The sequence below is a fragment of the Nelusetta ayraudi genome, unplaced genomic scaffold (assembly GCF_046127955.1).
Source record: "Nelusetta ayraudi isolate G7.1 ecotype Tasmania unplaced genomic scaffold, CSIRO-AGI_Nayr_v1 ptg000026l, whole genome shotgun sequence".
Taxonomy (NCBI): Eukaryota; Metazoa; Chordata; class Actinopteri; order Tetraodontiformes; family Monacanthidae; genus Nelusetta; species Nelusetta ayraudi.
In genome coordinates, this window is record NW_027466076.1 from 12,426,643 (window position 1) to 12,453,766 (window position 27,124).

At 46.4% G+C, this 27,124-nt stretch overlaps 2 protein-coding genes and 1 pseudogene across 2 annotated transcripts; all 3 read left to right on the plus strand.

Annotated features, from left to right (window-relative positions):
- Positions 1–4,229: 4,229 nt before the first annotated feature.
- Positions 4,230–11,498, plus strand: LOC142890659 (general transcription factor 3C polypeptide 5-like). The gene is made up of 11 exons (XM_076029874.1): positions 4,230–4,499; positions 4,813–5,011; positions 5,122–5,329; positions 7,506–7,689; positions 8,619–8,723; positions 9,050–9,164; positions 9,261–9,341; positions 10,222–10,310; positions 10,413–10,495; positions 10,942–11,084; positions 11,177–11,498. Exons 1-11 carry the CDS (start codon positions 4,302–4,304, stop codon positions 11,362–11,364), a joined length of 1,593 nt encoding a protein of 530 aa, XP_075885989.1. The 5' UTR covers positions 4,230–4,301; the 3' UTR covers positions 11,365–11,498.
- A 2,318-nt stretch (positions 11,499–13,816) lies between these two features.
- On the plus strand, positions 13,817–19,657 carry LOC142890661 (bile salt-activated lipase-like). The gene is made up of 11 exons (XM_076029877.1): positions 13,817–13,932; positions 14,361–14,508; positions 15,243–15,362; positions 15,468–15,665; positions 15,835–15,965; positions 16,060–16,167; positions 16,659–16,773; positions 17,102–17,288; positions 18,361–18,564; positions 19,158–19,367; positions 19,466–19,657. Exons 1-11 carry the CDS (start codon positions 13,870–13,872, stop codon positions 19,644–19,646), a joined length of 1,665 nt encoding a protein of 554 aa, XP_075885992.1. The 5' UTR covers positions 13,817–13,869; the 3' UTR covers positions 19,647–19,657.
- Positions 19,658–22,471: 2,814 nt separating this feature from the next.
- On the plus strand, positions 22,472–24,468 carry LOC142889913 (betaine--homocysteine S-methyltransferase 1-like; annotated as a pseudogene).
- The last annotated feature ends 2,656 nt before the right edge of the window (positions 24,469–27,124 follow it).

The window sequence follows — 27,124 nt, forward strand, 5'->3', positions numbered from 1 at the left end:
TTGATGGCAGGTTGTGTTGAGTTTTTTTTGTAGAATATTTGTTATATTGAGGATTTTTGGGGGGATTTTGAAAATTTTGCAACCAACCCTTTGTGTTGTGATTAACGCAATTTCACAATTGATTTGTGAAGTGTGAGCTTTAATTTAACTAGAAAAACTCAAGGCAGTGTCTGGAGTGCTGAGGGAGAGGAGCAGATAAAGACACGGCGACACGGTGGCGCAGTGGTTAGCGCTGCCGCCCCACAGCAAGAAGGTCGTGGGTTCAATTCCGGGGGCCCGGGACCTGGGACCTTTCTGTGTGGAGTTTGCATGTTCTCCCCGTGTCTGTGTGGGTTCTCTGGCTTCCTCCCACAGTCCAAAAACATGCATGTGAGGTCAATTGAACACTCTAAATTGTCCGTAGGTGTGAGTGTGAATGGTTGTTTGTCTCTATGTGGCCCTGCGATGAACTGGCGACTTGTCCAGGGTTGCCACCCTGCCTTTGCCCTAAGACAGCTGGGATAGGCTCCAGCAGACCCCCGTGACGCTGAATAGGAATATATTTATACATATATATATATAGGAATTAAAAAAAACTTTTTTAGGATGACAAGAACGAATAAACATGTGCTTTCACTCGGTGTGTTGACGGCCCATCACCTCATTAGAGGAGACAGCGGCGATCTGTGTTGAGGCCTAAAATGTCAACAGATTTCCTCCCCTCTGACCAGCCACAGGAAGAGGCGGCCGCGCGTGTTCACGTCCGCCGCTGTCACACACAGTGCGACATGCGGGTGCGATAAAGGCTGATTGCCAGCCTCGCTGTGTTGTGGCCTGCTCTCCCACAGATAAAGTGGGGGCTGTGACGCGAATGTGCGGGTTTCTGAAAGCGTCGCAGCAGAGCGGTGTTTGTGGCCGGGATTTAAATGATCTGGCCCTGTTGAACTCTGTTGCTTTTGAGATGCACTCAGGTTGACAACTTTTGTTGTTGTTGTTGTTATTAAAGGGTGGTTTTGATGGTGAATTGAGGAAAATTTGCTTTAACATGTGTGTGGCAATGACTGTCAAGTTGTTTTGTCACTAAACTTAACTCTATTTACATTGGTGAGGGACACCTGCAAGGGGAAAATGTTAGGGAAAAAATTTAATTTTATGACTGCCTTCACGCGGGCCGGACAGAGACACGCAGCGCGCCGGATGTGGCCCGCGGGCCATAGTTTGGGGACCCCTGGTCTAATGCCATTATGCTACATTCTCAAACTACTTTCATTCATTCTCTAATAATAACAATAATAATATACGGATTGCGTATCTAAGCATTTTCTCAATTTGAGGATCAAGCCGCGGGAGACAATTGGATCTTTTATATATGATTATGCATAAGCATCAAAAACAGAAAAGGGTGTCTATAAATTAGTGTTGTCATGTTTCAAATAACGATTTCTCTTTTTTTTCACTTTTTTTTCTTTGACACGTTACAGGAAAGATAGACGTATCATAAATCAAACTGTTTCCCTTGCGTTCAAGTCACGTGAAAAATGGAAATAGGATTAAAAGGATTAAAATACAAATGTTTTTCATTTAAATCTAATTTAAATCCTAAATAAACAAATGAGTCTGTATACTTAATGTGGGCTTTGCATAGTTAGTCACTAACTTTTATCTAATGTCTGTGTGAATATGGGGGTGGGCGTTTGTCTGTGTGCGTTGGTGGGGAGGGGTGGGTCCGTATGGGGTGGGGGGAGCGGCAGTGGAGCTTTTTTTAAATTTATTTTTATTTTATTTTTTTTCTCATTGTTACTATTATGATTGTTGTTGTTGTTGTTGTTCTTCTTCTTCTTCTTCTTCTTCTTCTTCTTATTATTATTATTATTATTATTATTATTACTATCATCATCATCATCATCATCATCATCATCATCATCATTATTATTATTATTATTATTTGTCTTTGTTTTGCTTTGTTTTGTTTTGTTTTATTTTGTTAAGCACTGGGGGTTGCACATGTTGTGTATGAGCAGTGCTATATAAATAAAGTTTATTATTATTATTATTATTATTATTATTATTATTATCATTATTATTATTATTATTATTATTATTATTATTATTATTATGTAGAGGTGCTAAACTATGTTTTGCACATAGACAGAACATTGCCGTTGTAAATGTTAGCGAACGCTTTCATTGGATTTGCCGCAGCCCACATATGGCCTGACGGAGCAGGAAGCGCGCCAAAAAAAAAAAAATGTCAGACTCGCTGACGAGCATCTCATTTCCATGCTTGTGCAAATATGCAAATAGGGTCAAGAAATCATATTCGCACATGATCTAGATTATAGCACAAACAGTTCACTAATCTAATTACCTTGGAAGCTTTTGGGTTGTTTTTTTTGGGGAGGAGGGTCAAAGTTTATTTTCTGAAGAGTTTACAAGGCTTTTAAAGTCGGAAATCAATAATATATAACGTATAAAAAAGCTACTGGTAAACGAGTTCCGGTTTAACGCGTAGACCGGTGACAACATTTAAGTGTGCAGCGCTCAGAGAGGAAATGTTTCTGACTAAATAACAGCACAGCTGCAACTCCAGGGGGGTCTGGCAAAACGGATAGCGAGACACGCGACGTGCAGAGTGAAGAGGTCCGAGTAATGAGGGAGCTGAGGGGTGGGAAATCTGACAGCAGCAGGTTCTTGAAATGTCTGATAACTTTATCGCGGCTTCCCCCACACTGCAACGGCTGGAAGAGGGAGGAGTGCGCAAGGCGGTCCACCGAGATAGCGCTAAGAACCGGGGCCAATATTCCGACGGGCCCCCTTTAGAAGAAAAAAAATCCCAACTTTACCACAGCAAACAGATTGTCACAGGCCCTCCTTTTCATATCCCTGCCACCAGACGCCGAGACTTTTTGACGTGCTCCGCGACTATGGGGGGTTGTGTTTGTATCATTTGGTCCCACGGTAAGAAACACAGAGGTCGAAACAAACTAATCAAAAAAACATCATCAACAACAGTGATGTCACAAAGGGCCACCGATTCCTCCCCTCGGCCCGCGACGACGCCTTCCATTCATTCAGCCGTTGAGACCGCTCGGGGTGCCGCCTTTCTTTTTGTCCACTTCCAAACAAATTGGAGGTCCAGCAGGAGGCAACTGGATACTGTTTTTTTCCAAACGCACTTTTAGAATTTTTAAGTCTCAGTAATGGCGGCGACACGGTGGCGCAGTGGTCAGCGCTGTCGCCTCACAGCAAGAAGGTTGTGGGTTCGCTCATAAGAGACAACAATACTTATCTTGAAGATTTTTACGTGCAAATAATAAAGTTATTAGGTATTTTAACAATGTTTTATTTTATTTTATCTATTTTTTAAAGAAAAACTATTTAGCGAAATCCAAAATTCTTGACCAAAGAATAAAGGTGATTCACGGGGGGGGGGGGGGTCCACACAATGACAAATCCGGTGTGTAAGCCTTCCCTTAAAGACACGAGGAAAGAAGACAAACTAGAATCAAAGCAAATAGTGTCACGCCGGGCAATAATTGCCTCCGCGACACAATCTCAAATAACCTGGTAAACACTCAGACTCAACTGTTTCTTCAGCGTTCCCTTTCTTCTCTGAGGGGACGACAGTGTGTGTTGACAGTTTGTGGGAGGGGCGGTCCATAAATCCTCTTAACTGATGTCTTTTGACGCCACTGCGTGTCTCCTATGTCCTTTGATAAACAAAAACTATATTTTGACAGCGCTTAAAATTTCGCTCTAAACAATCAATATTCGTCACGTGAGATTTGAAAAAGAAAGAGAGAAAAAAAAAACTTTCGTGGAAAAAAAAGTGTTCTTTTGTTATTTGACGCCGAGACACAATTTATCGCCAGTGTCCAAAACTTGAGCCGCGTTGTGTTTTTTTCCTGATTGTGTGCTGCCACCTTGTGGGGGAAAATATTTAAACCTTCTCCATTCCTTGCAACGGTACTTAGCGGGAGGAATTTACGCTTGGTAATTCATTACATGCGTTTTTATTGGACTTGAATTTACGGGTCAAAGTAAAGTAGAACATAACTTGACACTCAAGTCAACTTTGCAATTTTATTCAAATGCATAATTTAGTGAAATTGCTGGTTTGAAACATAACATTCTGTTCCTTTCACGTTCCCTCTCCCGGAACTAAATGTTTGAGCTCGTGTTTCCTCCCGGCGTTATTTTTGCACCGGCCCAGAAAAAAAAAAAACAACTGCCATGCCGAGGAGGTTTTTGTGATGTTTTCCTTTCCTGCTGCAATGATTACCCGCATTCATCTGTGAAAAAAAAATAATAATAAAGGCAAAATGGCAGAAGCCGATGAGCCCAAGCTGGATTTCACCTTGAAAGAGCTCACCTTTTCTGGCCAATCCGAAGATCTTCCCGGCAGTTCGTCCACTGTCGAGCTGCGGCCCGACAGACTGGTGTGTGTGGAGTATCCGGCAGTGGTCACCAGTGTGGAAAAGATGCTGGAGACCCTGGGAGGTCAACAATCGGTCTCCAAAGTAAGCAATGGCATATTACTCTACTGTCTCTTGAAGTGCGTTTGATACGCTGCTAGCCAGTTAATCATTCATAATGTTCAGCGTAGACCTTCATAATTAATATTAGAAATGCTCCCACCCTGTGATTTGTTTATTGATGTGTGAAGATAATGCTTTAACTAAATAACTCGAGGTAGGGGCACGCTTTTTAGCCTAAATTCTATCTATCTATCTATCTATCTATCTATCTATCTATCTATCTATCTTGATTATTCTGTTCTGTTCTGGGAAGAAATGCGTTTGTGTTCATTTTTTGGATGCTGATCCCCCACAGACATTCGCCATCCCCAACAGACGCCTTGAGCTGCGCTACCGACCCAAGGACCCCTTCTGTCACCCCCTCTGTGGAAACCGCGTCTCTTCAAGCAACCTCCTCCTCAGAGTGCGCCGGCGGGTGAGGAAGACAAACCCCGAGGACGCAGAGGTCCGCATGGATATCCTCGGCGTGATCGGGACGACGTATAAATTCCAAGGTTGGGGGGGGGGGGTTCTAAGAGAAAAACGCGGCAGTTTGGAGTTTGACAACAAAATCATTTTTCCGAAGGGGTCGTCAAGGTTTGTCCTGCGTAAATTCCCCCCACAGGGATGGCCGACTTCCAGTGCCTCGCCGTGCATTCAGAACATGGGAAGGTGACGTCTCTGTACGACCAAATCATCCTCCGCAAGGCAGAGAGCCAGGATTTCTTTGAGCAGCCGATGCCGTACTTCCTCCCCCCGGCCATCTTCTCTCGCCTTGACAACCCAGTGGATTACTACTACAGGCCTGATGTCAAACCAAAGTCAATACCTGGGTAAATTGTTGCGTTGATGTCGTGCTTGGTTATATTGCCATTTTTCCGGCACATCAATAACATACCGTTCAAAGGTTTGGAGTCACTGATTCATTTCTGTATTGAACTCCATTATTACATTTCCGGTGCACAGCAATCAGTCGGGATGCGCTGAACACACACAATGGGGTGGCTTTGACAGTTGTTGCCTTGAATGCCTAATTGAATATGATTTTAGAGAGCGAATATCAAGTGTTGCAATATGCAGCCATCATGTCAGAAATCAAATACTTTGAAACTGTGGGGAAAAAAGAGTTAACCTTTCTAAAATAAAGCTTTATATTACCGTAATTTCTGGACTATAAGCCGCTACTTTTTTCCTATGCTTTGAACCCTGCGCCTTATACAACGGTGCGGCTAATCTATGGTTGTTTTTACAGCTAACGGCCACTATGGGACCTTCTCAACCTATGGATTTTTGGGTGGGCTCGGGAAAGAGTGAGACAGGCAGTTCGCACGTGCACAACGAAAGCAAAAGTGGAAGCAAATACAGAACGAGAGCAAGACAGTTTGCGCAAAGGAAGTTTTCATGCACAAACCCTCATTATGGAAAACAAACGAAGAATTGCATATGATGCAGCTTTTAAGTTAAAGGCAGTCGATCTGGCGAGATCGCTCGCACTCTCGTCTTTTTGTGAGCTCCTGTGCGTCGCTGCAAATTAAGCGAGGTGACCAGCAGAACCCCGCAAAAAAGATCCGCGGTGCAAGTCCAGAGTCGCAGGCTCGCAGCCGCCGAACCGATCCGCGACCCCGTTTCCTGCGTGGCGGGCGGGGGGGGGCAGAAGCACGCTGTCGCTCTGTCGCGCCTAACATTTGATATGACACCGAGTTCTGGGACTCAAGACTAGCTTAAAAATATGTATCGGGTTGGCGACTCTGCTTGGTTTCGGCGCTCTGACGTTCTCGTTACCTCCGGTGCTCGTACTAGGTGCTACGTGTTTTGCATTCAGGTGGCACCGGAGGCTTGAATAACTGCGGTGGAACGAAATCTTGTTGTCCCACCGTTTGCACACAACATCCTCCCGCTTGCTACTCAGTGCTTCGCTATCAATTTTGCCGAAAACCCGTGCAAAGTACGTTCCGTGTTGTCTAGACTATAGATGAGTACAAAATAAAATGCAAGTCAACGCGATAATGTCCCGACACGAATATATATGAAAAAAACAACAACTTTATGTTCATATATTGTCAAGCTCAGTTCCATGTAGAGAAATTTTAACACATATTTAACAACTGGTGCCGTGCTGTGTATCTGGGCACTTTCTCCCCCGGAGCCGGCTGCTCTCCTATTGGCCGCGCCAAGATGTCGTCACAGCGCGTTGACGCAGGCGTCAAGGCGTCAAACGCCACCCTTGCGCGACGCTCTGCTCTCTGCGCGGCGTTGCGCTCTGACGCCGACGTCGCACATACACAATGAATGGCTGCGCTGACGCGTTCAGTGTGTAGGCACCTTTACACTCGGGACACTGCGAGACACGTTTTTCCTTCGTTTTTCCTGCTCTCCTATTGGATGCGCCAAGGTGTCGTCACAGGGCGTTGACGCCAGGTCTGCGCCTGCTTGCGCCTGCTTGCGCCTACTTGCGCCATACCGCGCGTCAGACCGCGTCAAAAATGCGTTCAGTGTGTAGGCACCTTCAGTCCAGTGCGGCTTGTATATGTACACATTTGTCCCCCCCTGCCCCCCAAATATAGCTCTTGCGGCTTATAATCAGGTGCGCTTTATAGTCCGGAAGTTACGGTAAACAAAAAAAAAAATTGTGGTTTATTTTTTTCGACTCTTTAAAACAGCCTCTTCTTTTAGTTTGTTCACTTCGCACAGAATTTTGCGTTCTCAATTACACTTCATTAGGAATTGGAAATGGGTTTTGATTGAACACAAAAATGTTTCCATACTTGTGAAGACCAGCTTCACCGTTTTCGCGTATTTGTAATGATATCGCAGGGCATTCAAGATCATTATTTCATAAAATTGATATAATGGAGTCCAATGCAGAAACGAGTCAGTGACCTCAAACTTTTGAACGGTTGCGTGTGTGTGTGTGTGTGTGTGCGTGTGTGTACACACGTACAGGCTGGTTCCCACAATGTTTTGTAATGTTTCCGGGTTTTTTTTTTCCAATCCCCTTGTCTTTTGTAGCCAACAGCCCATCAGCAGTAAGAACTTAATCGGCCTGAATCGCGCCCGTCGGCCCCACAACGCCATCTTCATCACCTTCGTCGATCCCGTGGTGCCCGCCGAGTGTCTGGAGGCGGCCACGGTCAACTGGAAGCGGGTTTGCCAGAAGGAAAATGACAAGAGGGTGGAAGAGCAGCTGAGAAAGGTCTGCGCGCCTCTCCAAGTGAAACTCTGCTGCTGTTACTTTTTCCCCAGAGTGCCAGGAATGACGAGACAAAGCAGAAATGATGCATGTTTCTCGTTCCTTTCGAAAAAGAGATTCAAATGATCGAGGAAATAAATTGCGTTACCTAGGGCTGCACAATTAATGGAATTCTAATCACGATCATGATGTTGGCTGCCACGATTACATTGAGCTGTCAAATCAAGCACTTTCAGTCATCCGACCACCAGGGGGAGAAAGAGAGAGAGTGAGAGAGAGAGAAAGAGAGAGGGGGAGAGGGAGAGAAAGAGGGGGGGAGAGGGAGGGAGAGAGAGAGGGGGGGTGGGAGAGAGTGAGAGAGAGGGGGAGAGAGAGAGAGAGACAGAGAGGGGGGAGAGAGAGAGAGAGAGAGAGAAAGAGAGAGAGAAAGAGGGGAGAGAGAGTGAGAGAAAGAGAGTGAGATGCGATGTCGGGAGCAGACAGTACAGCAGCATCTGGAGGTGAGAACCTAAGTGCAGACATGGGAAGCCAGTCATAACCGCCCCCCCCCCCCCAACGACACTTTGTCGGCACGTAACTTTGCTGAGTTAGCGTAGCGCGATAGCGTGCTGCCCCCCTCATCAACGAAATAAGCAAGAGCAATTTCCAACCAGCATTAATCGTGATAGATAATCGTGATTTTAATATTGACTAAAAATAATGGTGATTATCATTTTGGCCATAATCATGCAGCCCTAGCGTCACCCCCAATTGAACAAAATATTAAACATTATCGGCTGCCCTTCGTCCTGGTCGCAGCGACGACTGTCACATGACGCTTTGAGGCAGTAATCTTTCTTTTTCTTCTTGACTACAGCAAGTCACAGGTCTGACTTGATTGGTTGGTTTCTCCCCCTCCCCCCTTCCCCCTCCATATCTGATTCGGCGACCAGATGTTTGAGAGCCGGCCCATCTGGTCACGGAACGCTGTGAAGGCCAACATCAACATCCAGCCTGATAAACTGAAGCTGCTGCTGCCCATATTAGCCTACTACATGGTGAGTGCCAGAGAAACCAACAGTGTGTCAGCAAAAACAAATAAGATGACGCGTTTTTATTTTTTTTTTTCGTCTTGTGTAATGCCTGGAGTGAGCTAAGTGGGTTAAGAGAAAGCAATATAGGTTTTTGTCGGTAAGACTGCATGGCGGAAATCCAAGAATATATGAAAGAAAGGACTCACAGATTTAAATTAAAATATTAACCCCTGAATATTGGATTGGTTGGAAATATAGTGCTAACGGACCCCTGGTTTAAATGAAAGGGGGACGCGGTTATAAACGGACGCTCAAGCACTCCGTCCTTCCTTCTCACTTGTTCATTGCAGGTGACGGGGCCGTGGAGGAGCTTGTGGGTGAGGCTTGGCTACGACCCGCGAAAGACCACAGAGTCCAAGAAGTACCAGCTGCTGGACTTCAGAATCCGCTGCAGCACCAAACATGGTAAGGGACAGACGGACGGGGCTGCCGCAACACACACACTTTCTGTTCATTGGTGGGTTTTCTGACTGACTCCGTCACATCGACGCCCACTTCCAGGGTACTCCATGTCGGACATGCCAGTGAAGCCCAAGCGGAGTTCTCTTAACTACTGCCTGCCCATAACGTTCAACAAAGTGGGTGAGTAAGGCCGGCGTGACTCGCTACTTTTCCTTTTTCAGTCCCGCAAACGCTGCTTGCAGCTTTAATTCGGGAAACATGCTCCAAAAGTCACCAAATTCGGCACGGAGGTAGCAACTGGTACACAATGAAAGAAAATGAAGAGAAAAGGGCAAAATTCCACTTCTAGCGCCCCCTAGAGGCGTCCAACTACAGAAGTCCAAGAATTACAAATGGCCCTAGCTCCCACTAGGAAGGTCAAAAAAATATCCACGCGTTCGTCTCTTCAAGCCCGACATTTCGTACGCTCTCACTTTGGTTGCCCGACAAACAGGAAGTGACTTATTTCCACTTTTTGTTTTCACATTAAAAACATAAGGCTCAGAAAGCGCAAGTCCGACGGCCTTGAAAATACAGTATGACATTTACAAATAGTATGACTTCATAAGATAAGATAAGATAAGATAAACCTTTATTCATCCCACGACGGGGAAATTTAGGTGTTACAACAGCCAAGAAGATAGGGCGCATATAAAAATAACCTAAAATAGTGCAAAACAGTATAAAGTAAAAAAGTAAATAAACAAGAGAGCCTATAGAAATAGAAATAAGTGAACAAGAGCCTATGCAGAGAAAAACAGTGAAAAATATGCACAGCTGAAGTAATTAATGCACGTTATAAATAGATTACAAATTATAAATTAGGTTACAAAGAATCATAAAAAAAAGTGAAATTTTCAAACCGTTTTCGTGCAACGGCCCTCCAAAGTCGACGCACATTGAAAATTGACCGTCGGCAGAGGACGGGGGTCATCAGGGGTCGCGTCGGCCACGGCGGCTCAGTCCCGCAACCGCTGCTTGAAGCTTTAATTTATTATTTATTTCTTTTTTCTCCTCCCAGTTCCCCAACCTGCTAGCTTGTTGGAGCTTCCATCTCAGGAAGCTCCCGGCACCAGCCGAGATACAGTGCCGGTGTCCTTCCAGCTCAAGGTCAGTGAAGTGGAGCTGAATTAATAGATGGCTCGTTGCAATGATCTGTCTTTTGTAAGCCTCTTTATACACGAGCCTCCCAAATCATCAACTCTCACGCAGGAGTCGTCCTATGTGTTCCGAGATGGCATGCTGCCTCCACACAGACAGATGTTTTACCAGCTCTGCGACTTGGATGAGGAGAGGTAACGTTGTGGAGTACCACCAATTACACCAGGGGGGGTGGCCAAACTTTATTTGCAATGGGCCACATGACAGAACTGCATTGTGTCGGTGGGCCACAACAGTTTTGTTTTGGTTTTTTTTGTTTTTTGGGGGGGGGCGTTGCTGGTTGGAAATAGCGCTAACGTCCTGCCTTTTTTTTCGTTGACAGGGGGCGGGGGGGGGAAGCACGTTGTCGTGCTACGCTAACGTGTTGGCAAAGTTAGGTGTCGGCAAAGTTTCGATGGTGGGGTGGGGTGGGGGTGGGGGTGATTAATGACTGCCTTCACGAGGGCCGGACAGAGATCCGGCCCGCGGGCCGTAGTTTGGCCCATGCCTGAATATTACACTATGTAGTCTGTATCTTTGCTCACCTCTCTTGTGAATACACTTTGCATGCGCTAATTGCCCCCCCCCCCTCCCCACCCAGCATCAGACAGGTGGTGGACCAGAACAGCGGTGAGGAGGAGGTGTGCGACGAGCGCGACGGCTGGTGCCTGCCCGGCACGAAGGACAAGCTGAGAGACGTGATGTCTGTCATGATCAAGAGGGTCATCAAGGCCCAGAGTTCCAGTAAGAGACCACATCATCGGGTGGGAACCGGTGGACTCGGATTGGTTAGTTCACCACCGCTTTATGTTTCTGTTTAAACCCCCCTCCCCAAGAGTCGCCACAGATCTCGACGAAGCACAGACGAAGAGCGCTGCTGAACGCCGCTTCCCCGGAGAGGGGAGGGGACGGAGGGCAGGAGGCCGCAGCGGAGGAGGAGGAGGAGGAGGAGGAGGAGGAAGACTTTCAGCCGTCGGAGGGCAGTGAGAACGAGATGGAGACTGAAATGCTGGACTATATTTAGAAAACAGAGAAGTGCATCTTGGGTCCCCCGTAGCTTTTTAATGTTTCATGATGAGTTTCTGTTGCACTTAAATGTTGATGTTGACTTTCTTTTTTTGTTGTTGTTGTTTTTTAATAAATCATAATGGAAATATATTTGTTTTTCTGTGTGTTTTTTTTTTTCTTCAAACATATCCATGAAATCCAATTGCAGTCACAATAAAATTATTACAGTGCTTTGGTGAGGGGAACTGAATGGCCAATTTTTTTTTTTTTTTTTTTTTTTTTTACAATATTGTATACACCAGGGGTCCCCAAACTACGGCCCGGGGGTTATTAATGACTGCCTTCATGCGGGCCGGACAGAGACACGCCCCGTAGTTTGGCCACAACTGCTATAAAGGATGTGGAGGGCAGGAACATGACCTGTGTGTGACCAGCAGTCAGACCAGTGCAGTTTCATTTCAAATCAACTTCAGTGGAAAAAGCCTATTTGGATAATAAAACATTTAAGCATTGCCGAGAGGTTGCACCCATTTATCTTGTAAGAATATTTTTGTCACAAGTATGAAAAGTATTAATCAGAAACATTGAGTGAACTTTATGAAAAAAAAAGTATATATATTTAAAAATTAATTATTATTATTTTTATTTTATTTTATTTATTTATTTTTTGTTGGGGGGTTGGGGGGGTTGTTTACATGTGTGCATCCATCAAACATCACTGTAACTACGGTAACTCTTGTATATACTATATACTGACAGATCAGATACCTTACAGCTTTGTTAGACACAGTAGATCAGTTCATGACTACTGGAGCTGGGGTCCTGTCCACACGGGAACGTATTTTGGTGGAAAGGGTAAAGTATTTAACCGTTACGGCGTTTCGTCCACACGGCAACAGCAATTTGGGTCCCCCGAAACGCTGTTTTTTGAAAACGGGTCCCAGAGCCGTTTCGCCGTTGCCACATCGTTGCCGTGTGGACGGTGAAAACGTCTTTTCCTTGTAAAACGATGACGTCATCGCACCGTCACTTGTCATGTGACCGGAAAAAACACGGCATGCAGCGGCACAAACAACAACGATAGCGGCCAGTGGAGTTGTCTCTGTATTGCAGGCGCGTCAAGATGTGTTGGCAATATTACTACAAAACCTCACAAAACCTCAGACTCACTTTTTCCCCCCGCTACTCGCCGTTTTTTTTGTTTTCTGTGTGTTTAGTGTGTAGCGGAAATGCCCTCTTTCTAAATCGTGGGTCCGGTGGCTGTGTCGGCGTCTGTTAACAGCGCCACGTTTCGGTGTGGCATACGCATTACATCGTTTTCACCAACCGTTCCGTTTCCATCTGTCAACTTGGCAGGGGTGTTGCCTTTCCAAAACACAACTCTCACCAAACATCACCAAAGCATCATTAAGGTCTTTTTTTTTTTTTTTTTTTTTGTTAAACTGGCAATGTAAACAAAATGACTTCAAAAGATCTTTTCTCCTGAGCAGATAGAGTCTGCTCTGGCCTTTATTGTAGAGTGCTGTCGTGTTTATCAGGCCGGTCCAGTTTATTGTTCAAGTGAACACCAAGGTACTTGTAAGATGTCACCATCTCGATATCTGTACCCTTGATGTTCACCGGTGTCGGGGTGCCGAGTTTTTGTCTGCGGAAATCCACCACCATGTATTAATCAAAAACATTGAGTGAACTTTCTAAAAATATATATATATAAAAAAAAAATATATATATATATATATATGTATATATATGTAAATATATATATATATATATATATATATATATATATATATATATATATATATATATATATATATACATGTATATATATATACATATATATATATATTTGGTTTTGTTTACATGTGTGCATCCGTCAATCATCACTGTAACTATGGTAACTCTTGTATATCTCGTATTAACTTGCATGCGTAACTAGCGCTGACAGACCAGAGACCTTACAACTTTGCTAGACACAGTAGATCAGTTCATGACTACTGGAGCTGTACACTGTGAGACTTCCAGCCCGGCACAGCAGCTGTGTCAACTTGGCAGGAGGCGTCCCCTTTCCAAAACACAACTCTCACCAAACACCACCAAAGCATCATTAAGGTCTTTTTTTTTTTTTTTTTGTTTAACTGGCAATGTAAACAAAATAACTTCCAAGTCTGTGATATAAAAAAAAAAGTAGAGTAAAGGTTGAATCCAATTATATAATACAAAAAAAAGTCTTTTTTTTTATATTATAATTTTGTTTGTTTTTTTGTTTTTTTCATCTACACACACTACTGCTGCTTCCACGGATACAAACATGATGAGGTGGATGTCCTGGATCAAGTGTGTGGTTTCTGTAGCACAAAACGAGGGCAGATGAATGAACTTGAGGTGGTCTGATAATGTTACCTAACGGTGGGAAAAACGAGGGGCTGCAGACTGCTCTCGGGTCAGGTGTCTGAAGGGGGGGGGGCTTCCTTTATAAAAGTGTGCCTGACCATTTTGCCAGGTTAGCCATTCGTCCACTATGGCAATGCTCTGGATCCTAGCAGCCATCGCTGGCTACCTGCACGCTGCCTCTGCCGCCTCAGTGAGTACAACCATGCAAGTTTGACATTGATTAATTATTAATTAATGTTCTAATAATTATAAGATTACTCTCTAAAACGTGCCAGGGGAACTGTGAATGGAAACCTTTTTTTTTTTGTTGACTGATTTAGCTTAAATGAAACAATTTTTAATAGTCACCTCGTGAAAAAAATATCTGCTTTTCTTCCTTATTGGCACACTAGTAGTTACTTTTTTTTTTTTTTTTTTTTTAAACCTAATTGTTTCACTGAGTGCCCGACAAAAGGGTTAAACACCTGCACTCAATGTATGCTTTTCCCACAACAGCCAAAGAGGCACATTTGAATATTAGCATACCTCGGCAGACCACATGTCACTGATACAATTTGATGAAAACTACGAGCTTTGGTTGTGTGTTTTTGTCTGTTTTTCGTTCATCACTTTGCGCAGCTCGGGGTGGTGACCACCGAAGGAGGGCAGGTGAAGGGGGAGAACGTCCGCATCAGATTCGGCCGCTACATGGACGTGTTCAAGGGGATTCCCTTCGCTGACGCCCCCGGAAGGTTTGAGAAGCCAAAGCGTCACACAGGCTGGGATGGTGAGTTGACCGCCAACCGAGGGGGGGGGAGATGACCCAATTAACGGGACACTAACTCAGGCAGAAATCCTTTAGACCACGTACACATTTAACTAATTAATAAATTATGAAATGGGTTTGAAAACTGAACTAAATATAAATCAGGCATGGCCAAACTACAGCTTGTCTGTGTCCGGCCACCCCGCATGAAGGCAGTCATAAATCCCCCCACCAACGACACTTTTGCGACACGTAACTTTGCAGACACGTTAGCGTGACAGCGACAGCGATAGCTTGCTTCTTCCGCCCCCCCGGTAAACTAAAAATGCTGGGACGTTAGCGCTATTTCCAAGTCCCCCCCTTTCCCCCAACGACACTTTTGCGACACGTAACTTTGCCGACATGTTAGCGTAGCACGTTAGCGTAGCGCGACAGCGATAGCTTGCTTCTTCCGCCCCCCCAGTCAACTAAAAATGCCGGGACGTTAGCGCAATTTCCAAACCCCCCCCGCCCATCAACGAAAAAAATGGCAGGACGTTAGCGCTATTTCCAACCAGCCCCCCAACCCAACCCCTGGTCAACAAAACTGTTGTGGCCCACCGACACAATGCAGTTCTGTCATGCGGCCCATTGCGAATAAAGTTTGGCCACCCCTGATGTAAACATTGTCCGATACACCGTTGTCACTGCTTTATATACACTCCAACTGTGTCCACTCACGACGATCCTGACGCCGCAATGCCTTCCATCCTCAGGCATTCTCAAGACCACCAAATACCAGCCGAGATGTCTTCAGCTAAACTTTCTCCTGACCGACGTCATGGGCAGCGAGGACTGCCTGTACCTCAACATCTGGGTTCCTCAAGGCAAAACGGGTAAAGGGGGGCTGCCTTATCCAGAGCTGGGCGGTTCATTTGCTTACAAAGTTTTTTGAGAATGATGTCATGGTCACCCTGTCCCGGTCCTGGTCCCTGGTCCAGTGTCTTCAAATCTGCCGGTTATGGTCTGGATCTACGGAGGCGGCTTCCTCGTCGGAGGCTCGATGGGCGCCAACTTCCTGGACAACTACCTGTACAGCGGGCAAGAGATCGCCGACAGAGGCGACGTCATCGTCGTCACGCTGGGGTACCGCGTCGGGAGCCTGGGCTTCCTGAGCACCGGGGCGACCGACCTGCCAGGTGAGGGGTTGGATTTAGAGGCTCGACTCCGATCGTCGGGGGGTGGAAATGTAGCACTCGTTGACGTGGGGGGCGGACAGAGACACGCAGCGGGCCGGATGTGGCCCGCGGGCCGTAGTTTGGGGACCCCCTGCTATAGACTCTGTGAAAATGTTTTGATACTCGCCAGGGAACTATGGTCTGTGGGACCAGCAGGCCGCCATCGCCTGGGTGTACAGGAACATCCGCTCGTTCGGTGGGAACCCGAGCAACATCACGCTGTTTGGAGAGTCTGCAGGTGGAGCGAGCGTCAGCTTTCAGGTGACGAGCTCTTTCTAAAGTGCACAACTACTCGATTGTAGTTGACTAAAAATGACTCGGGAGCGTTCACACCTGTAGTTTTTGTCCCCAACAGACTCTCACTCCCCACAACAAAGGGATGGTGAAGCGAGCCATCTCCCAGAGTGGAGTCGCCCTTTGCCCGTGGGCCATTAACAAGAACCCGCGCAAGTTTGCCGAGGAGGTATGCCGTTCATTTATTGCAGGGGTCGTACTCCCCCCCCACCCTCAGCCCCACCCACCTTTGCCGACACGATAGCGTAGCACGATAGCGTAGCCCCCCCCGCCCGTCAACAAAAAAATGCCGGGACGTTAGCGCTATACAAACAGACCCCCCCCCCAGGATGTTAGCGCTATTTCCAACCAGCACCCCCCCCCCAGGACGTTAGCGCTATATGTCCAACCCCCCCGCACACGTAACTTTGCCGACACGATAGCGTAGCGCGACAGCGGTAGCGCGCTCCCGTCCCCCCGCTCAACAAAGATGTTAGCGCTATGTTTACAACCCCTCCCACCCCCCCACCCCCATCAACGAACCGTGACCCGCCGACATGATGATGCAGTTCCGTCATGTCATGTGGCCCATTGCTAAAACAGTTTGGAAACCACTGACTTATTGGGATTCACTTTTGCACACGGCCTGGAAACTTGACGTGAAACCCTGTCCCTCCCCAGGTTGCCGTGAAGGTCGGCTGCCCCACTGACAGCAGGATGGCAGTCTGTCTGAAGATGACAGATCCCGTGAAGCTAACGATGGCCGGCAGTATCAGCTTGGACGCCTCACCCGACAGTAAGGCCTGCACTTCACTTCACACACAGTAGATGTGTGACTGATAACACTGCACTGAAAAATATTACTACCGTAATTTCCGGACTATAAAGCGCACCTGAATATAAACCGCAGCAGCTAAATTTAGGGGAAAAAAAACAAATGTGTACATATACAAGCCGCACTGGACTATAAGCCGCAGGTGTTTCGTCAGAGTAATTCCACATCCCGACCTCCCCTTTGAGTTGTACCTCAAACCAACCAGCAGCATTGCATATGTTCTCAAATTAAAATAAATTAAATATATGTATGTAATGTAACGTCATTTTTTTTTACCTGCCCCTCTCAGATCCCATTGTATACAACTTGCTCCTGTCCCCGGTGGTTGACGGTGACTTCCTGCCTGATCAGCCTCATAACTTGTTCCACAATGCAGCAGACATTGACTACATTGCAGGAGTCAACGACATGGACGGACACCTCTTTACCGCTGTGGATGTGCCTTCCATTAACTCCAACTTGCTGGAAACACCCGTGTAAGTAAGCTCGGGCAAATCCCCCTTTCGTGACATCACAAAGGGCAGTTGTACCTCCCTGATATTTCTCCCAGGGTGTTGTTGAAACACCGCCACGTAACTTTGCTGACACGGCAAACTTTGCGCAGGAAACGCAAAAATGTGAGCGAACCTTTGCTGGCACAACTCTTTACTGAACTCTGTCGTTTATCCACATCGTCTTTTCAAGAGCGATCTTTCTTTCTGTTCTCTGTGGCGCTCGCTTTTAGCGAGCTACTGCTTCTGCAAACACGGCGCGCTTCAGGCGCCTTCAAGGAATAAACTTGCGGGGCCACACCAGGCCGGGCATAGGTACTGCATCGTTTTCAGTCGTTTCCAGCCACGTATTGGGATTTATTTTTTATTTATTTATTTATTTATTTATTTTAATACGGCTTCGTGTAAACGCAGGTTTTTTTCCGAGTGCGGTTTCAAATATATGCAGTTTCAAAAAAAAAAAAATCCCAAAACATGTAGTTGAATTGTTTTATATTTCTTAGTGTCACTTTTATCGTTATCGCAATACATGCCAGAAATTATTGTGATAAAACTTTTAGTCCATATCGCCCATCTCTAGCCGTGAGTTTCTACTGTTTATATTTGTGTGCGCACTTCTTTAACACCTGGGAAGGGGGTGTGTGTGTCACTGCGGGGGTGTAGCCACGACGCTATTTAATGACATTGACCTGTGCGCCTCGGATGGCTTGGTGTGGTGGGGTGAGCGTCGGAGGTCATTGCGATAAAGAACAAAGTGAATAAAAAAAGAACCTCGAAGCAAGACTGGATTCTGGATTCTGGTGCTTTTATTTTGTAAAAGTGTGTTGCTGGCTTCTGCGGAACCAGAAAAGAAAAGACTTCGCTCATATTGTAGAACATGTGTGATTTATGACTGCCTTCACGCGGGCCGGACAGAGACACGCCGCGGGATGTGGCCCGTGGGCCATAGTTTGGCCATGCCTGGTTTAGTGTGTGAGATGCCTCAGAGGCCTAACAATCATATGTATTTTGGCTGTCCGGCGCTCAGGAAGCCCTCACTTCTGTGCCTTCTTTGCAGTGAAAATGTGAGGAAGCTCCTGGCTGCCTACACCAAAGAGAAGGGCCAAGTCGGCGCAGACAACGCCTACTCGACGTACGTCGCCGACTGGGGAACCAATCCGAGCCAGGAGACCATCAAGAAAACCGTCATTGCCATTGGAACAGACTACATCTTCCTGGTTCCCACCCAGGCTGCTCTTTACCTGCACGCCTCCCACGCCAAGTGAGGACGTGACCTTGCCGTGGTTTGCCCAAGTCTGCACTTAGGTCGTCACCTCCAGATGCTGCTGTACTGTCTGCTCCCGACATCGCGTCTCTCTCTCACTCGCTCTCTCTCCTCCTCTCTCTCTCTCTCTCTCTCTCTCCTCCTCTCTCTCTCTCTCATTCTCACTCTCTCGCTCTCCCCCCTCTCTCTCTCTTTCTCTCTCTCCCCCCTCTCTCTTTCTCACTCTCTCTCTCCCTCCCCTCCTCTCTCTCTCTCTGTCTCACCCCTCTCTCTCTCCCCCTCTCTCTCTTTCTCACTCTCTCTCTGCCTCCCCTCTCTCTCTCTATCTCTGTCTCTCCCCCCTCTCTCTCTCTCTCCCTCCCCAGCTGCAGCACTTCCTGCCGCTGCTGCAGGATTTGCTTGCTTGCTATTTCGGCAGCTTAATGAAGTCTTAACCTTGTGTTCGCCCCCTGGTGGTCGGATGACTGAAAATGAGAAAGTGACCTTGTATAAACGAGACAATCAGAGGGCAGTTGAGAGTTAAGATAAACTTTAATTGAAGTGTTTTTTATTTTCATGCGCTTCACTTTACGTCGTCTATCATTTCAAAGGTCCGGTCGTACTTACTCCTACCTTTTCTCCGAGCCCAATCGCATGGGAGGCCTCCTCACGCCCTACCCCGGCTGGATGGGAGCGGACCACGCCGACGACCTGCAGTATGTGTTCGGGAAGCCGTTCACCACGCCACTGGGATACTGGCCCAGCCACCGGGACGTCTCCGGCTACATGATCGCCTACTGGACCAACTTTGCCAGAACTGGGTATAGTTCTGACCAGACAGGAACATAAGAGCAAGCTTTCGATAGACGAGAATTTCACCTTTGACCTGAACCTTTTTTTCCACCCTCTCCTGCACTAGCGATCCTAACAACGGTGAATCCGCGGTCCCTGTTGCGTGGCCTCAGTTTACCAGCGCAGGTCACCAGTACGTGGACATCCACTCCGACATGAATGCAAACTACGTGAGGGACAAGATGAGGATGTCCTTCGTGACATTCTGGACCAGCATCCTGCCCAACCTGACCGTCAAATACGAATGAGCTTCTGTCTGTCGGCGGAAGTGTGCAACTGCCATGGGAGAAAAAAAAAGTGAATAAATTGAAGAACAAAGCACGTCACGTTTGTTTTTCTGACCAATCGTGCTGCATCTAATTCAGGTTCTCGCTATGCAGAGGCATTGAGATGCATGATTGCTTACAGTCTGAATTGTATATGCTAAAAATCTTAATAATACAATGGTGGTTGGCAACACAAACACATTTGTCAAGAGTCATTTTTGCATGCGCGTCAATATTACTCCTTCGGAAAGCCCGAATGGATTTTGCGTATACATTGTGATTAATCGTGATTAATCAGGGTGGTTGGAAACATAGCGCTAACGTCCCGGCATTTTTTTTCGTTGACGGGGGGGGCTGGTTGGAAATAGCGCTAACGTCTTTGTTGAGTGGGGGAACGGGAACGGGAGCGGGAGCGCGCTATCGCTGTCTTGTGCTACGCTAACGTGTTTGCAAAGTTACGCGGCGGGGCGGGGGGGGGGGGATGCTGGTTGGAAATACGGGAATTATGACTGCCTTCACGCGGGCCGGACAGAGACACGCAGCGGGCCGTAGTTCGGGGACCCCTGATCCAAGGTTACAGTGATTTGACTGTATAAAAAAAGAAACACATTTGTCAAGAGTCGTTCACTTTCTGTTTGTTTAACCACAAAAGACAGGACTCAAGGACGGTGATAGGTGCAAGTTATTTGTAAATTTTCTTTTTTCTAAATGAAGAAATTCATTGGCAAAATAGGATTTTTTTGGAAAAGCTATTCTTTTTGTTCTGGCTTTTCCTGAAATGATTAAGAACACCATCGCCAATGCAATTTTCGGGCACCCAGTGATACAGTGCTAAGCATTTTGCCTACCACGGTAGATCATTCGGAGCTATAATCTGTCGGTAGAACACCTTTACCCCCGGGCCAGCTCGGACGTCAACTTCAATTTCCTTTATTTTGAAAGTATATGTAGCGTGGTAATGTTGCGAAGAGAGACACCCCGCACTACACATTTATTTTTTGTTTTTCTTTGTTTCTTTAGAAGCTTTTATTTTGGTTTTCTGGTGGACGCACAACAGATAACACACATGTTAACGTCCTCTACTACAGTTCTGCTCCACGTAGCTCTCACGAGCCACTTGAGAGACTTCCTCTCTAGCGTTATTCCCCCGGGGCGAACGCGACCTCCACTGGTAGAAGTGGGTAACTGCACCCTTCTCACCGATCACTCTCACACACACACCACAGCAAACCACAACAAAAGCAGGAACAGTGTTTATGCCACACTTATGCTACACAAAATACACTGGGATTATGACTGCCTTCACGCGGGCCGGACAGAGACATGCAGCTGGCCGGATGTGGCCCGCGGGCCGTAGTTTGGGGACCCCCTGTTGTAACTCAACAAAGATGGGAACGCTTTTAAATGGGAGGAGTCAATCCGTTATCTCGCTCTCTCTCTCTCTGTGTTGGCTCATGTGAGAACGAGCCCACCTGTTTGTGCGCGAGGCGGCTGCGGCGGCGGCCGCTTCACCGTCGGCTTTGAAGATTCCTCACTTCATTTAATTCAATGTATTTTGTTATTTGCTTATTTTGCTATTTAAAATGTTTTCATGCCACTGATGAGACCAGTGACGTGTGTGTGTGTGTGTTTTTGAAACAAGAGTACCGTAATTACCGGACTATAAAGCGCACCTGAATATAAGCCGCAGCAGCTAAATTTTTTGGGGGGGGACCAATGTGTACATATACAAGCCGCACTGGACTATAAGCCGCAGGTGTTTCGTCAGGAAACGGGGTCGCGGAGCGGATCGGTTCGGCGGCTGCGAGCCTGCGACTCTGGACTCGCACCGCGGATCCTGTTTGCGGGGTCCCGCTGGTCACCTTGGTTAATTGGTACGGAGTCGGACTCGAGGCAGCGACGCACAGGAGAACATACAGACGAGAGCGCGAGCGACCTACCCAGATCGACTGCCTTTCACTTAAAAGCTGCATCATATGCAATTCTTCCTTTGTTTTCCATAGTGAGGGTTTGTGCATGAAAACTACAAATAAAGTTTTTTTTTTTTTTTTAACTTCCTTTGCGCAAACTGTCTTGGCTCTCGTTCTGTTATTTGCTTCCACTTTTTGCTGTCGTTGTGCGCTCGCGAGCTGCCCGTCTCACTCTTTCCCGAGCGCCCACCCCAAAAATCCATAGTTGAGAAGGTCCCCTAGTGTCCGTTAGCTGTAAAAACAACCATAGATTAGCCGCACCGTTGTATAAACCGCAGGGTGCAAAGCATGGGGGGGTGGAGTAGCGGTTTAAGGTGCCTACACACTGAACACGTCAAGCGCAGGGTGGCGTCAGTGCAGCCATTCATTGTGTATGTGCGACGTCGGCGTCAGAGCGCAACGCCGTGCAGAGAGCAGAGCAGAGCGCAAGGGTGGCGTTTGACACCTTGACGCCTTGACGCTTGATTTAAATTTTTTTAAATCGGGCGTCAACGCGCTGTGACGACATCTAGGCGCGGCCAATAGGAGAGCAGCCGGCTCCGGGGGAGAAAGTGCCCAGATGCACAGCACGGCACCAGTTGTTAAATATGTGTTAAAACTTCTCTACATCGAACTGTGCCTGACAATATATGAATGGATGGACCTTGCAATTGGATGCTGGGGCTTGACTCCAACACAGACTGGCAGAGAGACACAATGCACCCTGGCGCGCGCGCGCGCACACACACACACACACACACACACACACACACACACACACACACACCTTTTCTGACTATCAGAGCCTGAATGAGCTGAGGCAGAAGGGGCTATGAAGATGCTCTGGCCAAATCAAGCATGCAGAGGGTGAGTCGACACCTAATTTAAATGAAATGAAACCCTCATCAAGTATCATGTTTATACCAGAAATAACTGGTATTGCTCATTTCTTTGATATTCTCGAGAGAAAAAAAAATTGCAATATGTTTTAAAATGCCACAAGAGCTCTGAGATCTCTGGTGGGGCAACAGAGACACAACAATAAAGCACCTGCAGCTAATAATTATCTGTTATTTGTTAACCTGTAAAGAATCTCTGGACTAGACAAGAAGGAAAACAAAAAGTATTGACTAAGCTCAAACCAGCCCTGAAAAACATACAGTTTTATTCTCTGTCTCAGCACAGATTTTTTCCCCATGAAAATCATAACGCTTGTTCTTTCCTTTCCTTTTTTGTGTGCGCCTAGATGCAGACGAGATGGTTATCGGGGACGGAGGCTTCGTCTTCGCCCTGGAGAAGAGAGGTTAGACAGAGGCAGGAACTTGTCCCTGATGCATACAAGGTGTTTCTTTTGCACTTACACGTGCACGCACCATCTGATGAAGTTGGTTGTGTGTCCTTGTCTCCTGGCTCACAGGGAGTGCAGATCAAGAAGCAGCTGGGTGTGTTCGTCATCAAGGACGTGGACGTCCTCATCGCAGAGGTACATTGTTGGCTGCCTGGGGCGTCACCAAGGGCCACGCTGCCCCCAGTACTTTGAGCACGTGGAGGAGGCTGAGTGGGCATCAACTGCCACTTCAACCCGGACACCTGCGTGAAGACTGTGAAGATGATGAAGGAAGGCGTGGAGAAGGCCGGCCTGAAGGCTCACTACATGTGCCAGCCGCTGGCCTATCACACCCCAAACTGCGGCTGCCAGGGTTTCATCGACCTGCCAGAGTTCCCCTTCAGTGAGTGTGCGCGTGTGGCAGGATGACCCTCGTGCTTTTGTTGACATGAATGACTGCGTTTGTGTGGACCTTCTCCTCCTTCCGATCATATTGGCCTGCACACGCCAAACAAAATTGGGTGTTTGCATTGGTTTCTGATTGCTGTGTCCTATTTGGGGAAGCACACAGTCGTTTTTAAAAGACTGATGTGGCTTATTGTAGCTTCAGCATGCTGACGACCTCGTTGACCTTAGTTTTTGACCATACTTTTGTCTATTGCATCATTAGGCAGGACCAGGAAATTGAGTGCGCTCGTGTAAAAGCCGCCTTGTCTCCCGCAGGTCTTGAGCCCAGGATCCTGACCCCATGGGACATGCACAAATACGCCCGTGACGCTTACGACGCTGGCATCCGCTACATTGGCGGCTGCTGCAGGTTCGAGCCCTACCACATCCGCGCCCTGTCCGAGGAGGTGAAGGAGGAGAGGGGCATCCTGCCTGCTGGCTCCGAGAAGCACGGCATTTGGGGTTCTGGCCTGGAGATGCACACCAAGCCTTGGGTCAGAGCCAGGTAGAGACTCCTCGCCTTCATCCACTTTCGTGGAACACGCATTCAGGTTCATCTCCGTTTGTGGTTTTAAATGAAGCCGACTTGCGTCTGCAGGGCTCGCCGCGATTACTGGGAGAAGCTGAAGCCCGCCTCTGGCCGTCCCCTCTGCCCCTCCGTGTCCAAACCTGATGGCTGGGGCGTCACCAAGGGCCACGCTGACCTGATGCAGCAGAAGGAGGCCACCAGCAAGGAGCAGCTGCAGGCTCTGTTTGACAAGGCCCAGGGCCAGTGAGCTTCCTCCCAGGCACCTTTCAGAGGACGGAAGAGTCTCTGAAGTTTCCTCCACCCTCCCCTAAAAGCCAACACCTGCCTGATTTGTTTTGATTAGAGCAATTTTATTGCGTTTCAGGGGAGATCCGGTAGCGGGCACTCAAAATTAGCACTCCAGTTTAAATCATTTAAATGTCTGTATTTGTCCAAGGACTTCTCGTCGCGTGGATTTGCTGCGAGAGGAAGATAAGCTGTGAAAACACTCAAGTCCTGAACCTTGTCTTGCAAAAGATGAGCAGAAATAAATATTTTCCAAGTGAACAAGAACAGCACATGAGTTTTTTATTTATTTTGCACCAAAGAGTTAAAAAGTAAAATATATGATTATGTGAGTCTTGTGGGCTTCCAATACATGCTACTTTAAAAAGAAATGGCAACAGGACATATTTGGTATCCTCGATTATTGCACATCAGCATTGGAGTTGATTTTTATGTGCATTTATGGGGATTATGGGTAAGGTAATTTTCTTGTTAATAATTTTTTCCTGCAAATTAAATTGATAATTGAGAGAAGAATTCAAGTTGGATTCATTTTTTTTTTCCTCAGTCAGTCGTTTTTGTTGTTTTTTTTGTAGGGGTCCTATAACCTTTGAGCTTCAGTTGCACATTCTTAAAGGATGGGGTGCCACCAGGTGGTTCAGAAAATATTGCAGAAAGAAAAGAAATACATTTTTTTCTTTTAAAACTTACTTTCACTTTTGAATTATCTAGAAAATTATTACCAGAGGTATCAATAAAATATTTGTATCATCTCTTGGCAGCTTTTAATTTATGCTGCATTAAATATTATAAATGTTTAGACTTCAATCTGACCCCCGAAGAACATCAACACAACCTCATGATGTTAAAAATAGTAAAAAGGTTTATTTACATGTTTTTAAAATGTACACAAAAAAATCTAATATATACAACATATACACAAACAGGGATCTGAGGACTGTACACGGTGCAGAGGAGAGCTCAGTCAGATGAAGGACTGGAGATTCTGAAACGCAAAGAAACAAAACATGCAAACATGAGTGATGTGTCGGATGGATGGTGATTCTAATTCTTGAGAACAGCATTTCTTTTCAATTGTAAACATGTGAGACCACTATTTGCACAAAATGAAATTGTATTTTATTTCATCTTTTTCTTAAAAAGGTCCTCCATCTCTTTCTCATATTAAGCATTTCTCTGGAAGAATCATAAATGTGTTCCCATCATCAGGTTTTCATGAGGCCTACCTGGCACTGCGATGGAGGCGTCCATCTGCCGCTCCTCTTCATTCTTTTACTTCGACCCTACACAAAACCAGAAAAGGTCTGAGATCAGTAGGCAGAAGCATGTCTTGTGCACTCTGATGGTGCTTTGCTTCCACAGTTGTGGTGTAGTGTTGCACTGTGACTCTGTGTGGTGTACATACGTAATTATAAGTGGCCGACCAGCCTGGGTGCTGCTGGGAGTGGAGCTCTTTCTCCACTCTGGCCTTTTCATAGTATCCATCCTGCTCCTCCTTTGACAGCGACCTCCTCTGAGGGCACACAGCAACACCATGTCAGCAGGTCCACTCTTGGTGCATTAAGTTGTATAATAGCTATGAATGAATCAACACATCTCAAACCTGTAAACAGTTCACTCACCATCTTGCCCAGAACATTTAGAGCAGCGCTGTCCCTGATTTTCAGGTCCTCAATGACCTTCTTGCGCTGCTCTCCTCTGAAGATCATGAACGCATTCATGGGCATTTTGATATAAGGATGGTCGGCCGTGCGGGTTCTTTTTCTGCGGAAAAACATAAAGAATTAAAAGAATGTTAAAACAACAACAGTGAACAAAACTGAATCCAGAAAAAAGCTGAATCTTTTTGAGCATCTAATAGCACACCTGGGCGCTGGATGGATTGTGGGCAAGCGTTGTGAGAATTAAGTACATTTGGAGCAAAACTTAATTCTTACTTTGGGTTCATCACTGCACTTTGAGGAGCAGGACCAGCAGCGCTGTAGATATTGGGAACCATCCTGTAAACTGGTTCTCCGTTTCCACACAGACAAAATAGACTGATGTTTTGGTGCGTGAAACTATAGCGTCAGAAGCTCACTGGTTGTGTTTTCATTGCGTCTTTGAGACTTACAGGACGGGTGTAAAAGTGATGCTAAAAATGAGCATGGCCTGACCTCACTGCTTCTAGTAGCGATGATGTCGAACTGAGTGAGCGCAGTTCATGGTTTTCACCAGCAGAGGGCAGCGTGAAACAAGGCGTCGGTGCGCCACAGTCGCTGAAAAACATGTTCATGCTGTTCTACAACACAGCCGAAACAAATGCGAAACAGTGTAAATGGCGGAGAAAACGTTTTTCTGTGGCCTCGACAAACCTGTACTCACCGTCGCCACGTCTGGAAACTTGCGCTCATTGTGTGATTTACCGATGAGTGAACTTTCTCTCGAAGCCCCACCCTCCTATAGCGACTGCGCAGGTGCTGACCAGGCCCTTTTGGCCGAGGAGGTCCGAGCGCCCTTTTCAGACAACGTTCCAACCAATAATGTAATTTTCAAGAGCGTCTGGCTGCAGACCTGCACTGTCAGGACCCACCTGCACTGAGAGGACCGCATGCACTGTCAGGACCGGAAATTCATTTAAAGCCTTTCAAATTAAAACGCTTTTGGACAGAAAGTTCATTTAAGCCCCGGAAGTTCATTTAAATCCTTTCAAATTAAAAGGTTTTATAAATTTAAACAGAGTACGTGAAGATTTTTTTTAAAGATTAATTGTTATGTTTACTGTGCCATCAGAACAGGCTTTCGATTTTCTATTGTATTTTCAGTTTGAAAGATTACGATTATGATCCACTCCTGGTAGCTTTCATAACTATGTTTTGCCGGAGAAAACGAAACCGCACGACCGACCTCCCATACATCAAGAAGCCCGAAAAGAAGCCCGAAA